Below are 15,417 nucleotides of genomic sequence, written 5' to 3'. Positions count from 1 at the left end.
CGCTGAGCCCAGCCCACCCCAAAGGGAAATGAGGCAGGAGTGGATTCCAAGGCATAGGGGAATATCACTCCGGACAGGGGTAGCCGGATCGCAATTTTCCCTCTTCTTTCTATTCAGCTGCCTCCCTTCTCACCTCGCAGTCTTCCCCATGACACCAGAGCATCTTCCCAGTCCCCAGAGTACCACCCCACCCTCAAGGCCCTCAACACTTGTCCTATATGGTCCACAATCCGTTTCTACCTTTGCTACTCTAAAGCCACAGTCTTTTCCCTCAACCAGACTACCCCCTTTTTCTCCACGTCCCATCACCTTGCTTCAGAGTCCGCCCCTAAAGCCTTGTTTCCTTCCCCAGTCTACCAACCTCCGCTTCCAGGAGGTGATTCCTGCCCTAGGCTCTTTTTTTCAGTAGCTCAGCCACTTAATGCAGACCACTCCTCTCCAGCTCCCGAGACTCCGCCCCGCCCCCGTCCCGGCTGCAGCGGTTCCTATACCTTTAACAACCCTCCACGTGCGTGTTAACGGCAGGGACAGCATTTCCTTGTCTCTCTGCTCCCGTCCCTGGAGGAGCATTCCATTGGCTGCTGACTTCCTCTGTTCTCGTTCTAATTGGTCTCGCTTCAGGAAACTCAAACCAATGAGTTCTCCGCGTGCGTCTCCAAGCTCTCATCCTGGACAGCTATTGGCTGTCCTGGCACCTTGGCTCCGCGAATTTAGAACTTGTTAGATTGTCTGGGCTGCTAGCTAATTCTTCCCAGGCTAGACACCCAGGCTAAGCAATTGGTTCCGAACCCAGAGGAACCCAGGATCAGGCGACGCCGGGTCACGTGGCCGGCTGCCTACATGACGTACAGGCTGCTGAGCGTCAGCGTGACGTTCAGGCGACCTTCGAAGTGGCCAGGTTACCTCCGTCACCTGTGCTGTCGGGGTGCTGTCATGGACCTGGGACCGATGCGCAAGAGTTACCGCGGGGACCGAGAGGTGCAGCCGCTGACGCCGGGGCACAAAAAAGGGGTGTTCCTGATTCATCTACCAAGGGGTTGAACCAGCACCTTGGGGCTTTCAGAGGCCACTCATGGGACAACAGGATTTAGGGATCACTCTGTTGGGAGAAGGGAGACAACGGGGGAGGAAAACGTGGGATAAAGATGTGTCATAGGCCGTCGTGAAGGGTACTGACTTCAGAACCCACCTGGGTTGAAACCCAGCTTCTCCCCACCCCCATATCACCTTGGGCAATTTTTCCTCTCTGGGCCTCAGTTTACTAATCTATAAAGTGATAATGCTGACTTTACAAGGGTATGTGGGTCTAGGGTTTTTCTAATTTTTACGTTTTTATTCATTTAGTGTGTGTGTGGTGTATAGGCCAGAGGACAGTTTTTCAAGAATTGGTTTTTTCTTCCATCATGTAGGTCACCCAGGATTGAGCTCAAGTCGTCAGGCTTGGTGGCAAATTCCTTTACTGGCTGAGCCATCTCACCAACCTGTATTCAGGCATTTGCAAAGTACCTATACAGTCCCCAAACCCTTGCCCATGGTGGTGCACGCCTTTAATCCCAGCAGGCAGGAGGCAGACGCAGGTGGATCTCTGTGAGTCTGAGGCCAGCCTGGTCTACAAGAGCTGGTTCCAGGACAGCTGGGACAGTAACACAGAAAAGCCCTGTCTCGAAAAACAAAGACAAAACAAAACAAGTCACAAAACACGGTATAAAACAATAAAGGGGTGGAGGGTGGGTCTGTAGCTCAGTTGGTGGAGTTCTCGCCCAGTGTGCGTGCACAAAGGTTCTGGATTTTGTCCTTAGTGCCAAATAAACTAGGCGTGGTGGCTCCAAAGTTCAGGGTCATCCATCTGCCACTCAATGAGTTCAAGGCTAACCTGGTAGCTGAGTTTTTACCTCCCTCAGTACCTCCTGGGTTTCCTTTTCCCTCCTCAGGTCAGGGACCAAGAAGTCTATTTTGGAAGTGAGATCTAGAGCTACATCTGCTAAGCGTGATTACATGTAAACATTTCCAGAAGTGCTTGTCTAAAGCATAGGTCTTCGTGAAGCTTAGAACTAACCCATGAGAAATGATGAGGTGGCCTGCGGGAACTTCGGCACTCTCGAACCCTGGTTCGTCCTTTCCTGGTTAGGAGACTTAGAAACTTACTGGGTCATTTTATACCTGTTTCATCTCCTATAAATGGGTACAGAATCTACTTCCTGGTAGTACTTTTATTTCTAGGTGTTTTTGTTTGTTTGGTGTGTTTTTTCAAGACAGCGTTTCTCAGTAGCTTTGAAGCCTGTCCTGGATGGAACTCGCTCTGTAGACCAGGCTGGCCTCGAACTCACAGTGATCCCCCTTTCTCTGCCTCCTCAGTTCTGGGATAAAAGGCATGCGCCCACCAATGCCCGGTTTGTTTCAAGGTTGTTTAGAAAACTAAATGTATTTACACTTGAAAAGTACTTCAATCCATACCAGGCACAAAATAAGCACTTAAGTGTTCACTAAATGAGTCAGTCTCTCTTTCTAGGCATTTGAGGAGTCTCATCTGACCTCTCTGGACCCCATGAAGCAGTTCGCTTCCTGGTTTGAGGAGGCCGTTCAGTGTCCGGACATAGGGGAAGCCAATGCTATGTGTCTGGCTACCTGCACCAGGTAGGCACAGCCGTGGGCCCTTGTGTGGGTGGGTCCAGATGGTTGAGACTTAGGAAGGCCTAAACTAAGGGCACTCAACTGTATGTCTGCAGTTCTACTAAAAGAGCCCCAGCTGAGTTACCGATCTTCTCTGAGCCCCAGGAAACCAGTCCTTAGCTGGTAAACCAAAAAGCCAGCTCACTAAATGCTCTTCAGCGATAAAATGCAGCTCCTTATACGTCTTGATCCTTGATGTGTCTACTCATGCTCATGACCCTTGACTTCCCTCATGCTCGTATCTGCCCAAGCCCTATTGCCCTTCATCTCCTGGGGCTGCTCCTGAGGCCCTTTCCCTCTCCTGAAACCCAGCATTGGACTTGCCAATCAGTCCTACCCTTTGAGAAATCTGTCTGTCTCTGTCTGTCTCTGGTTTTTTGAGACAGAGTTTCTCTGTGTAGACCAGGCTGGCCTCAGACTCAGAGATTATTTCCTGCCTTTGCCTCCCAAGGGCTGGGATCAAAGGCATGCACCACCACCACCAGACAAGAGATCTCTGTTAGCCTCCTACTCAGTTGCTCTTATCCCTTCTCACTAAAGCACCAGGCTTGGAGACAGGGCTTTGACACCACTCTCTGGGTTATCACCCAGAGCTCTGAGCAGAGGTCCGTCTATCACTGCCTCTTTTTGAGTGCTCAGTTGGCTCCATGCTTTGGTGTTGATCCTTTCTCTTCCAGTCTCACGTGCTTTTCAACATTGTCACAGTAAGGTGCCATGGACTGGGTTGCTTAGACAATAAAAGTTTACTTTTTACACTTCTGGAGGCTAAAAATTCAAGAGCAAGTGGCTGTCGGGGATGCTGTATGCCATACATCCACAAGGAGCCCCAGACAGTGGTATCACACTTGTACCTTCAGAAAAATTCCCAAGGGCATTGTTTGATGGCACTGGACCCCATAGCTTGGCTTTCTGACCCCTCTTTACCCCCCAGTTTGTGGCTATGTATTACACGATTGATATTTGCCTCCCTAAGGGGCGTGGCTGAAGGGGTTGCTCAGGGGTGAGAACGCTGGACTGGTTTCTGACCTGATGCTCTGCTGTGTGCCCTAGAGACGGAAAACCCTCTGCCCGCATGCTGCTGCTGAAAGGCTTTGGCAAGGATGGCTTCCGCTTCTTCACTAACTACGAGAGCCGAAAGGGAAAAGAGCTGGTAAGGGTCAGGGCTGGCAGAGCCAGCCTCCACCCTGTTTACATGGTCTTCTTGCCACTCCCCTGCTCCATCCTGTCTCTGCTCAGGCTCCCTCCTGCTTCAGGACCTTTGTACTCTGAATGAATGACCCACGCCCCCCTCCATCATCGCTACCCAATCAGCTGCCATTCCTGTGGGTCTCAGCCACATGGTCCCTCATTAGGGAAGCCTTCCTTACCTAACACTGAGTCAGCCCCTGGCACATGGCACTGTTTGCCCACAGGGCACCTTACAGCTTTACTTTGTCATTTCTTTTCAGCCTCTGACTGTGCATTTGTTTATGTGGTTACACGATTGATATTTGCTCCCCAGTAATCTCTGTGGAGTAGAGGTTGCCGCTTTTTATTTAATCGGTTTTGTCCCCAACACCTGTTCTAAGGGGCGCAGGAGTCAGTGTTTCATTTGTATTTAGTCATGCCACCCTGGGGTACATTCCACAGCACCCCCCAAAGCTCTATGGCTGAGCTGGGTGTGGAGGCTGAGGCAGGAGGATTGCCATAGGCCACAGAGTAGGACCCTGTCTCAAAAACAACAATGGGAACAAAACAAACAATAACAAACATATCTAACGCCACAACTCTGGTGGCCTCACCCCGCAGTTAAGCGGCTTAAACCCAGCTCTAGCACCAGCTGTGTGAACTTCACGTCACTCTGCCCCGAGAGCCTGTCTTCAGACCTGAAACAAGAGGCTTGCCTTTGAGAGTTTAAATGAGATGGAACAGTGAATGCATCTGTCGAAAGTCTCCTCCATCTCCTGCCTTCCTCCTCCGCGCAGGGAGTATCGCTTTCCTGTTTCATGGTATCTATGACTTCCCTCTTGTTTCAGGACTCGAATCCCTTTGCCTCTCTTGTCTTCTACTGGGAGCCCCTGAACCGGCAGGTGAGTGAGCATCTCCAAGACAACTCCCTGTGGACTGTGTGGGCAGGGGTCAATTTATAAACGATTGCAGGGAGGGTCCCCAGACCGGGCACATTATTCTGCCTCTCACGCACTCTCAGACGGTCTGGTTGGAGATGAGTGGTGGGGCAGCAGATAGAGAAAACAGCAAGAAACAGGGCGTGAGCCAGAGAGAGGGATTGTTAGGACCCAGCATCGCCTAGCCAGGGTCATCCACGTGCAGGTACGTGTGGAGGGCCCTGTGAAGAAGCTGCCTGAGAAGGACGCCGAGAACTACTTCCATTCCCGCCCCAAGAGCAGCCAGATTGGGGCTGTGGTCAGTCGGCAAAGTTCTGTGATCCCCGATCGGGAGGTAAGTGGGGCTTCAGCATGGTCCTCTTGATTCCTGAGCCTCTGGGCACAACCCCAGGGACTTGTCTCCAGGAGATGCCAGGGCCCTGTCAATCTACCAGAGAGAAAAGACGATGCTGTCCCTGGGGAGAAGATGGGAAGATCGAAAATAGACCTCCTCTGTCTGGCTCTCCTGTTGACCACTGCCCCACAACCCCTCGCTCCCCTCTGTCCCCCACACCTGGCCGGGGTCCTGCCCCAGAACCTATGTTCATAAGTCCTTAAGTGGATCATCGCCCATGCCTGGCTCCTGTTCTGTCTTCCCTGAACAGTACCTGAGAAAGAAAAATGAGGAATTGGGGCAGCTCTATCAGGAACAAGAGGTGCCTAAGCCGGGATACTGGTAAGTGATACCTGTGCCTGATGGACATCCAAAAGGGACACGGGGGCCCTGTCTGTGGACTTATACTTCTCTGGGAAACCCTCGCCAGCTCATCCCAGGAGCTTCCTGCAAGAGAGCTTGGGATCAGAGGGGAGGAGGGCACAATAAAGCTCTGCTTCTTCCCGTAGGGGTGGCTACATCCTGTACCCCCAGGTGATAGAGTTCTGGCAAGGCCAAACCAACCGCCTGCATGACCGCATTGTCTTCCGGCGAGGTCTGACAGCAGGAGACGCCCCCTTGGGACCCATGACCCACCACGGGGAAGAAGACTGGGTGTATGAGAGACTTGCACCGTGACTCTGGACTCAGAATGTTGGGGAATTGTCTGAAATCAGCTGAAAGAGAGTGGGGGAGAGCTGCTAAGAGGGCGAAGGACTGGGAGCCAGGTCTATCTTTCTCTCTGTGTTGGGGGGCCCTTGGGCTTAAACCTAGGACCTTGCTCATTCTGGGTAACACTACCACTGAGCTATAGTCCCAATATTTTTTTTTCTTAACCTTTTATTTGGAGACTAAGTCGCCTCGGCTGGCCTTGAACTCACTGTGTGTGTACCCCAGTCAAGTCTTGGCCTTAAGTTCTTCTTGCCGCAGTCCTTTGAGGAGCAGTGATTACAGGCCGGTGTGACCAGGCCCAGCTCTAGTCCTTATTTTTAAACTAAGTCCATTTCCCTTCCTATCCATCCTTTATGTCCGGGACTCACCCTCCGAGTCCTTCGAACTCAGCTGGAGCAGAGAGTGATCGTGTCATAGAGAGTCACGAATGGCAAAGAATCTCATAATTATCTCCCTTGCTTGTGGGTTTTGGAAAAGCTCATCGAGGGGGCAGCAGTTGGTATGACTCCATTTCCAGCAACAGAATCATCAGGCTGCCGACGTGCATGGCTCACCGGCCACAGAAAGGAGACTGGGCCAATCCGTGTGTTTTGTGGTTCAGCCGGGGTCAGAGAACCACTGTTTGTTCTGGTTGGCCATGAACTTGTTACTGTGGATGCTGTACTTCTTTTGACGTCGTGGGTGTGTGCGTCAGCCTCTGTCACTGACAAGGGTTCCTCTTCTGCATTGATCCCCCTACTTAAACCTGGGTCCTGAAGGACATTGACCCTGTGGCTGCCACCAGGTACCCTCCCCTCCCTCACCCCTTTTGCTGTTGTGACATGGACTGTGACTTTGTTAGTACGTGCACATGAGTTGTTGAGGAGAACACCTTGCTGTACCCCACCTCTTTTAGGGGGTTGTGTATGTCCCCAGTTTTTAGTGATCTCAGCTGTCATTTCCAACATGCAAGTGTGTAATAAAAACTTGTCGGCCGTGTGTGACATTAATGCTTGACCTGACTTTGTTTTGTCGGTCCCAGGAGGAGGGACCTCAGCAGACAGGAAAGCTGGGGAGCAAATGGAGGTACAAGACTTTTCTCCCTCCTAGCTTCTGGCCTGACAGATTGGGTCCAGCAGGGGGAGCCCACTGGCTAGAGTTGACCCTTACTGGGCAGTGGAGGCCAGTTCCAGGCGGCCTCTTCTGCCTCCCCCTTCCTCCGCTTGGGTGGCTTCCCAGTGAAACTGTGGTTGATAACCATGGCCTCTCCCGGGTCCTGCACGTGTTTGCACTCTCGGTTCCTCCTCCTCCTCCTCTTCTTCCTCCTCCTAGCAGCTCCTGCAAGCTTGCAGCTGCCTTGCTTGGGACTCCCTGGGGCAGCTGGGTCTCTCTAGCCAACTAGGCCTCCAGCTTAGGGTGACATGTACTGTCTCCCTGGAGGATTCCTGCAGAGACCATTCTAGGGCATGTGAAAGACAGGGACCCCATGGAAGGAAGTTCAGCAGTAGCATGTTTGTCTAGCATGTGTAAATTCAGTCCTCAGCATTGTGTCTGGTGGGGGGGGGGCATAAACCAAGTGGTATGGTTCATGCCTCTAATCCCAGCTCTTGGGAGGCTAGGACAGGAGGATTGTAATGAGTTAGAGGTCAGCCTGGGCTGCATAGTGAGCTCCAAGCCAACTTGGGCTGCACTGTGAGCGCCTGTCTCTAAAAAGCAAAACCAAACACAAGTCTATACCTAGTACCCATCTTCATTTCCTGTCTGGAATTAGGTACTCCCCTCAGGATGGCTCTTAGAGTCTACCCAGACTCTAGGATCATGGGTTGGCTCTCCCATGGGTTCCAGAGCTGTCACCTCCCAGTGGCCTAAGACCCATTGGCCTAAGACCTAAACGCTGTCCTGTCTCATCTCCCATGGCATTCTGCAGAGGGCAACTGTTCCTGCCCCTGCCACCCCAGCACACAATAGAAGAGGTTCAAGAATGGAAGGTGCTGGGGTGTGGGGCATCATGGGTCACACAGACAGACCAGCTCTCCCTTTAACCAAGTGCCTGACCAAGGGCTGGTAGTTTAACTAACCTCTCTCACCCTCCAATAACTACACCAGAAAATGGAGTTGACAGCTGCACCTGTCTTCATGATGGGGGCAGGGAGGACTAGGGAGACAGCCTGTTGTGAGCAGTGTGTGTGGTAAGCTAACAGCAAGGTTGCAAGATTGGGGGGCATCTCAGCTCTTTGTGGGAGACTTTATGAATTGAGTAACAGACCTAGAAAGTTCTGGGAAGAAGGGGGGTGCAAAAGGCTGAGGTAAAGGCAGGGCCCCTCAGTCTATTTTCTGTGCAGCTCCTGCTCTGCCTCCCTTATCCCCTGAGTTCCCCTGGCCTGGGCGAGGCACCTGACAAAGGTCTCCTTGTATAGGTCTGTTTGTTTTGGCAATAGACTTCCTCAGCAACAGCTCCCTAGGGTGGGGTGGCCCTGCAGACTTTGAGGCACTGACCTCGAAGCTGTTGAACCACATAGCTGAGTGGCCACCTTGGTCTTTCCCACCATGAGCTCCAGGGATTTGACTGCTTTTTTTTTTTTTTTTGTTCTTCAGTTCTCAGGTCCTGTGGCTTGGGTAAGAACCAGACTTGACATGACAGGGTGAGAATTCTCCCCTGTTTCTTTAAAGCAGTGGGGATGGCCGGGCGGTAGTGGCGCACGCCTTTAATCCCAGCACTTGGGAAGCAGAGGCAGGCGGATCTCTGAGAGTTCAAGGCCAGCCTGGTCTACAAGAGGACAGGCACCAAAGCTACAGAGAAACCCTGCCTCGAAAAACCAAAAAACCAAAAAAATAAAGCAGTGGGGATGGTGGCATTCTGTAAGAGAAGGAAGAGGAAGGGAACCACCTGAGACTCTGAGGTTTTGTCGTGTTTCCTGAGATAGGGCCTTCCAGTATACCCCAGGCTGACCTTTGAACTGCAATTCCCCTGCCTCAGCAAGAGTTGAGATTTGCTCTCACACCTGGCTTTACAGATAAGTCTCTCTATAAAATGTCCCCAGACTCAGCAGGCTACTCGGTGGCACCAGAATTTAAACCTTGGTCCTAAGCTGAACCACTGAGAACTACAGAGTTTTGGGGCCGGTTGCTAAAGTTCGAACCCACTCTCTTAGAGCCCCCACAACTTCTCGGTTGTCCAGGGGGTGTCTGTCTCCTTCCTTTCTCCCCTGGCATATGAAGCCTAGCTTGATGGTGGAATTACTGACACAGCTTCTACACTGTTACACTTGGGGTCCCTTCCTGAAGTTTGAAGAGCCCACATGAAAGTAGGGACGTGGCCATCCCCAGACATCTGAGATAAGAGCATAGATACCTCTGGGTTCTCAGTACTGTTTATTACTAGGTAAAGCCTACCACGACTTTTCCAACAAAATTCAAGGCTCCAGGATTGAGTTCTGGGGCGGATCCATCTTAAATACTATCGGGGAAGGAGTAGAGGAAACCCATCCATTCCTCTAGTTTGGACCCTTGGACCAGTGAGGCTTCTCTTTCGGGGTAGTTAATTCAGCATCCACACACGTGCTGGTCAAGGCAATAACTCGGGGATTTCTGATTTGGCCTTCTGTAGCACCCCAGGGAGTGCTCATATCTTTTGCTCTGAGGAGCGAAGTTCCAGGAGGTTTACTCCTTGAATTCATTCAGAGGTGATCTCAAGTTCAACAGCTCCGCCTCTGGCACCAAGGAAACCGCTTATCACGTGACTTCTGGAAACTGCTCTTCTAGGATTGGTCCGGGGGAACAAGTCACAGGTAAAGAAAGTAGAGGGAGCGGCGATCCAAACTCACCCTTGACCCTGTGCCCAGGGAGGGGGTGGAGTCTGCCAGGTTCCCTGTCTACTCTCTGCCGTGCCGCCTCCCTGTGAGCCAAGCTGCTTTGCCAAGGACAGCTGTACTTGTAGGCGGGCCATTTTTCATCCTAGACCGGAGTGCCTTTGTTAGTGATCACGGGGAGGAGGGCCCTGGGATCTCCCAGACCCTTCGTAAATCTGGGGCACATAAATACAAACCTAAGAACCAGGTGCTCCTGCCAGCAGGCATCACCTGCCACCATGACATCAGCTATGACCAAAGAGGCCAGCGTGGCAAGCTCCTGCCTCAGACCCCACCAGTGGCAGGGGGCAGGGAGGCGCTAGTGTCCTCCTCGGCTGTCTTCATTGTCCTTTGTCCTCCCTGTCGTCAAAGAGGTTGGGGTTCTCTGCCAACATGGCCCGGACTTTTTTCTTTTCCTTAAAGCGGCCTGAGTTGGAGACTTTGACGTGCTTGCCTTTGGTGTTCTTGTCCACAATCTTCTCCAGGCGGGTGTTAAAGTCGCTGTGAGGACTTCCGGCGTCAGGGCTCGGGGGCTCCGCACCTCCCTCCGTTTGGGCGTAGGAGTCAGGGATTTCATAGAGCACTTTGGGGGTGGACTTCTTCTTCCGGAGGAAAGTGAGCTTCCACCAACCGACTTCAGTCATGGCGGTCCCGAGGCCCAGGCAGGGTTTTCTGCAGGACCAAGCGGGAGAGACAAAGGTCACTGGGTGGAGGGGATGGGCACTTGGACTAGGGTTCATTCACAGTTATTGGCTGTTTCAAGAACAGTCGGCTGTGCTGGTTAACGCCTAGAACTGCAGCACAGAGGCTGAGCTGGAAGGGCTGGAAATTGGAGGCCAGCCTGGGCTACATAGTAAGGCCCTGTCTCAAAAAAAAAAAAAAAAAAAAAAAAAAAGAAAAGAAAGAATTGAAGGGTTGAAAGCAGGACTGAAGGGTTGGGAAGAGAGACTCCAGGGCGGCCATTAATGGGAAAGACACTGAGCCAGGCGATGGGACAGAGGGACAACCCTACCCCACCGCCTCACAAAGCTGTGGAGAGAGCGCTGAAGTCCTTCCTTCCAAGCCTTCAGGCTACAGGCTAGGGAAACCCCTTACCTAGTCACACATATCTTGGTCTGTGGCACCATGACCAAGTCCTTCCCACTCTACCCAGTGTTGGCAGACCACTGACAGACCATGCTTGCAGAAACACCCTGTGTTTTGCTTGGAACTCAGGACAAAATTAAATAGAATTTGTGATAGTTCTAGCCATTTGTCATTCCCAACTGTGATGAGCATAGGCCTTTCCTGAGAAGAGGCCTGGGAGCCGCAGTCTTGGGAAGGTCTGCCTAAGCCTCCTGACTTCGGCCAAGTTACTTCTCTGGGCCTCGGGATCCTTATCCATCCCATCCAGGCCTAACACTCAGCCCCACCATGACGGCCTGTCTATATGGTTACATCAGCTTTGTGGAGTAAAACTCAAGAGATGGACTGTTCTTTTTCCCCAGCAAGCTGCCACAGGACGGTGTTTGAAGGAGAATTAAAAATTTGCAAGGTAGTCAGCTGGAGCCTGGGAGGTGCCATGATCTGGGTGGTTCTGTTTGGACCCTTCTATAAGGGTCTCAGGTGGGATTTGGGTTGAAATCCAAGCTTCACAGCTCGCAAGCTGTGTGCCCTGACACAGAGCCGCCTCTGCCCAGACCTGACCTTTTCTTAATTTCCACAGAGGTGCATGTGAGGTAGAGGAAGGCCTGGGAATGAAGCTCTCTGGCCATGGCTGATGCTTGCAGTATGGAAGGGACAGAAGCCTGGAGGAATTAAATTCTATGAGGGAGCTGAACGACGTAGTCAGGGGCATCTCTGGGCCCAGAGAGGCTGGAGGTCTGGTCTTATGACCCTGGGCATACACTGGGAGAACCCTGGGGAAGCAGGGGGCAGAAGCTAACAGATGCCAGGAAGCGAGATGCCCAGACCTGCATTTGTCACCTTCCTTAAAGCCGATGGAGGGATTTGTGAGATGGGCTGCAGGCAATAATACACCTGCCACCAAACCTGATGACCTGAGTTCCAGCTCTAGGGCCTACATGGCAGAAGAAGAGAATTGATGCTCAGAAGTCCGCTGACTTCCACAAATGAACCATGGCATAACCCCCTTATGTACACCCAAAATAGTTTTTGTTTTTGTTTTTCAAGACAGGGTTTTTCTGTGTTGCCCTAGCTGTCCTGGAACCCACTGTGTAGACCAGGCTGGCCTCCAACTCACAGAGATCTGCCTGCCTCTGCCTCCCGAGTGCTGGAATTAAAGGCGCCAGAAATGTAATTTTTAAAAAGCTGATGATAGAGGGGGCTGGGAGCATAGCTAGGTGGTAGATCCTTTGCCTAATATACCCAAAATTCTGAGTTTAATCCATAGCACCAAAACCCCCAAATCTTGATGGACTTTGTTACATTTTCTAAAATCACCAGAAAGAAAAAAAATCCAAATTGAGCACAGGCGGATTTTTTTTTTTTTTAAGTAGAAAAAATATAGGGTACTGCTTTCTCCCCTTCTGGCTTTCTAATGTCCATAATGAATATGGGTATTCGGGGTAAGGGGAGCATATCAGATTCAGGAAGAGCAAGATCCTGGCCTAGGCTGGAAACAAGCTGAACACCTCTTGCTGCTGTCCCTTGTGTGGTGTCTTCTGCTCCTCTAGATACATCTCCCCCGCCGCCACCCCAGCCCAGGATACTTTTTCCCATTCTTTTATCCACAAAGCAGACCCGTATTGCTGACTCTACCCCGTCAGCTGGGTCCAAGTGACTGAAGGTAATGATCTTGTACAGCCCCATTTAGAGCATGGGGGTGTAGGGGGAACAGGGATGAGGGCCGGATGGGTACTTCCAGGCACCTGGAGAGTCGAGTGCACGGAGGGACAGCCTGAGAGGTTTGCCTTGGCAGCGTGCCCCTCCTGGGCTTAGCACAGCCTTGCACAGAACTTAGCGTTCCAGAGCGAGTTACTGGAAGGAGCTGTGGGGGGGCAAGGAAGGAGGGACAGGGTGCCCGCTCAGTAGCTGCCTTGTCGACCCACCACTGCCCATCTGGAGCTGCCAGAGACGTGGGCACCTGGTTTCCTTGCTCTGTGCGGGAGAGAGGCTTCTGCTGATGCCATTTAAAATGTACCCATTTCAACGAGTACTATGTATCAGGACGGCATTTCCGGAGGCTACTTCACCTTGAAGTTGAAGGAGGCACAGGTCACGAGGAACTGCTCGGAAGACTGTTAATGCCTGCCTTGGTGCCCCGTGTCCTGGACTTGTACCCTGGACTCTCTTTTTTGGGACAGGATTTCTCTGTGGCTTTGGAGCCTGTCCTGGAACTAGCTCTGTAGACCAGGCTGGTCTCAAACTCACAGAGATCAGCCTGCCTCTGCCTCCCGAGTGCTGGGATTAAAAGCGTGCACCACCATCGCCCGGCTTACCCTGGACTCTTGAGGATACTTTTGCTGGCCTTCCTGTCCTCTCTGCCCAGGACACCTAAACACCCGAACAAGGTGTTTGCCCCTTGAGGCAAGCCTAGCACATGAAAATCTGAATCTCTAAAGCAGAAAAAGTGACGGACTATTCTCTGTTTTGCATAACTCAGCCTGGAGAGTCTTTAGTGCACATAAAAGATGATATAGAATCTGGTCCACCCTCTTTTAATCCTAGCCATCAGGAGGCAGAGACAGGAGGAGCTCTGTGAGTTTAAGGTTAACCCACTGTACATCAGGAGCTCCAGAAGTCAGGACAAATAAAGATACTCTTGTCTAGCTGGGCAGTAGTGGCACGCGCCTTTAATCCCAGCACTCAGGAGGCAGAGGCAGGTGAGTCTGTGAATTTGAGACTATTCTGGTCTACAGAGTGAGTTCCAACACAGCCAGGGCTACACAGAGAAATCCTGTCTTGGAAAACAAAACGAAGAAGAAGAAGAAGAAGAAGAAGAAGAAGAAGAAGAAGAAGAAGAAGAAGAAGAAGAAGAAGAAGAAGAAGAAGAAGAAGAAGAAGAAGAAGAAGAAGAAACTGTCTAAAAACAAAAGAAAAAAGCACAACAAAGAGCAGGCGATATGAATCAGGCATGGTAATCCACATTTGCAATCTCCACACTCAGGAAAGACAGCCCAGTGACTCCAAAGCCAGCCTGATCTACCCAACAAGTTTCTACTTCAGCCTGGTCTCCAGAATGAGACCCTGTCTTAGAAATAAACAAAACGAACAAACAAACAACAGCAAAAAAGAAAAAAAGAAAAGAAAGAAACAAACAAACAAAAAGAAAAAGAAAGAAAAAGGTGGCCAGAGTTGTAAAGAGGAAAACGTTAAAATGTTTCCAGTCACATGCTGTGCATGATCCCGGAAAGTCAAGGGGACCGGGTGGTAGACACACAGATCTAACACTGGATGAGACCAGCTGTCTGCTTACCCAGGACCCTGAGATGTCAGATTAAGGGCTGGGCCCTTGCCCTGGGCCTTGCAATCGTGGGATGAGGAAAATCAGGCCCGAAGGATGCCAGCTCCACCTCCGCTGTTTCTGTAGCTTCAGGGCCCATGAAAGGCCGTGTTAGGACAACTTGCCACCTCCTGCCTCGGGTGGCTAGCCCCATCGCATGCACATAGACACCCAAGACAAGTCCTGTCACCCCAACTAGAGCAGTATCTGAAGGGCTTTGCCCAGGTGGGCCAAGCTCCTTCTGAACCGGACAAGGTAACCATTGACTGCGTGAGAGGTGGAAGGGCAGGGGAAGGAGGGTGTCGGTTCTGCATGGTAGAACCTGCTCCCCTTCTTCTGCAGGGCCCCCGAAGGCCTTTGACCACCCTGAAGAAGACTGGACAGCTAGCGGGAGATGTTTCTACCAGACGGCCAGACACATACACGTTCCAGGTTGCAGGCCGGAGGGGATCGTCTTGAGCAAAAGAAGAGTTTAATAGTGAAACTTTCTCAGCGGGAATTCTGTTGGAGGCCTGGACACTCTCCCAGAGGCCAGTGGGGTGATACTAGATGAAGACAGAGTCTGCGGGGCTTGTCTACCACGGAGGCAGCAGTGGGAACCCTGGTCGGGGCCTGCGTCAGAGTTCCCCACCCACCAGTCCCTGCTGCCCGTACCTGTAATCCGGACTGCTCTGGGCTGGAGGTGAGACTTTCCCTAGAGGAGCTGACTGGAGGAGCTGCCCAGGCAGGTGAGATTGGAGGAGCCGAGGGTGTCTCCAGGGTGCTGGCCAGACTCAGCCTGGAGAAGCGGGTAGGAGCAGCTGCGGGGCAGGTGTGAGGGAAACAGGTGCAGAAGCAGGTACCAGCTTGCTTCGCAGCCGCTCCAAGAGTCAAGGTGAACCTGAAACCCAGCCCCTCCCAGCTAAGTAAACAGCAGCAGAGGCTGGCTCAAACTGATGAATATTCATTAGCCCAGAAATCCAATCCCAGGGCCCCTGCAGCCACCCAGAAGCCAGGATCCTCTTGGGATCACCACGCTAGAGGACCGAATCTCGAGGGACATCTGGGATGGGGAGCACGGGAGCCTCCCTCCTCATTTTCCACCCGCCCCCACTCCCCCGTGTCTGGTTGCACTCTGAAACCATCGCCAAAGCCACCCACACCCATTTTATCTTCCAAGAAGCTTAAACCCCTCTCCAGCATGGGCCGCCACCCGGATGTTGCCAGGGCACCACAGAGAAAGGGTTAAGGGCCCGCTGCTCCCAGAGCGGGCTGGGCATCCCTGCTCCCTTTGAACTACCTGAGTTG

At 52.0% G+C, this 15,417-nt stretch overlaps 2 protein-coding genes across 2 annotated transcripts; one reads left to right on the top strand and one right to left on the bottom strand.

Moving 5' to 3' along the window:
- Positions 1–743: 743 nt before the first annotated feature.
- On the top strand, positions 744–6,829 carry Pnpo (pyridoxamine 5'-phosphate oxidase). The gene is made up of 7 exons (XM_057775178.1): positions 744–978; positions 2,510–2,634; positions 3,721–3,820; positions 4,686–4,739; positions 4,981–5,109; positions 5,420–5,490; positions 5,658–6,829. The coding sequence occupies exons 1-7, from the start codon at positions 841–843 to the stop codon at positions 5,824–5,826; spliced, it is 786 nt and encodes a 261-aa protein (XP_057631161.1). The 5' UTR covers positions 744–840; the 3' UTR covers positions 5,827–6,829.
- A 2,649-nt stretch (positions 6,830–9,478) lies between these two features.
- Positions 9,479–15,004, bottom strand: Prr15l (proline rich 15 like). Its single transcript, XM_057776139.1, has 2 exons — positions 14,785–15,004; positions 9,479–10,358 (listed from the first exon to the last, which is right to left on the bottom strand). The coding sequence occupies exon 2, from the start codon at positions 10,328–10,330 to the stop codon at positions 10,028–10,030; it is 303 nt and encodes a 100-aa protein (XP_057632122.1). The 5' UTR covers positions 10,331–10,358; positions 14,785–15,004; the 3' UTR covers positions 9,479–10,027.
- Positions 15,005–15,417: the final 413 nt, after the last annotated feature.

The sequence above is a fragment of the Chionomys nivalis genome, chromosome 7, assembly GCF_950005125.1.
Source record: "Chionomys nivalis chromosome 7, mChiNiv1.1, whole genome shotgun sequence".
In the NCBI taxonomy this organism is placed as follows: Eukaryota; Metazoa; Chordata; class Mammalia; order Rodentia; family Cricetidae; genus Chionomys; species Chionomys nivalis.
Note: the sequence above shows the minus strand (reverse complement) of the source record. Positions and strands in the feature narration are given on the sequence as shown.

What these genes read in the sequence shown, in the direction of transcription:
- Pnpo (XM_057775178.1), top strand. Translation starts at nt 841, where the DNA reads ATGACGTACAGGCTGCTGAGCGTCAGCGTGACGTTCAGGCGACCTTCG. An exon ending in TGTCTGGCTACCTGCACCAG is followed by an intron (nt 2,635 to 3,720) that starts GTAGGCACAGCC and finishes TGTGTGCCCTAG; the next exon opens with AGACGGAAAACCCTCTGCCC. An exon ending in GGGAGCCCCTGAACCGGCAG is followed by an intron (nt 4,740 to 4,980) that starts GTGAGTGAGCAT and finishes ATCCACGTGCAG; the next exon opens with GTACGTGTGGAGGGCCCTGT.
- Prr15l (XM_057776139.1), bottom strand. Translation starts at nt 10,330, where the DNA reads ATGACTGAAGTCGGTTGGTGGAAGCTCACTTTCCTCCGGAAGAAGAAG.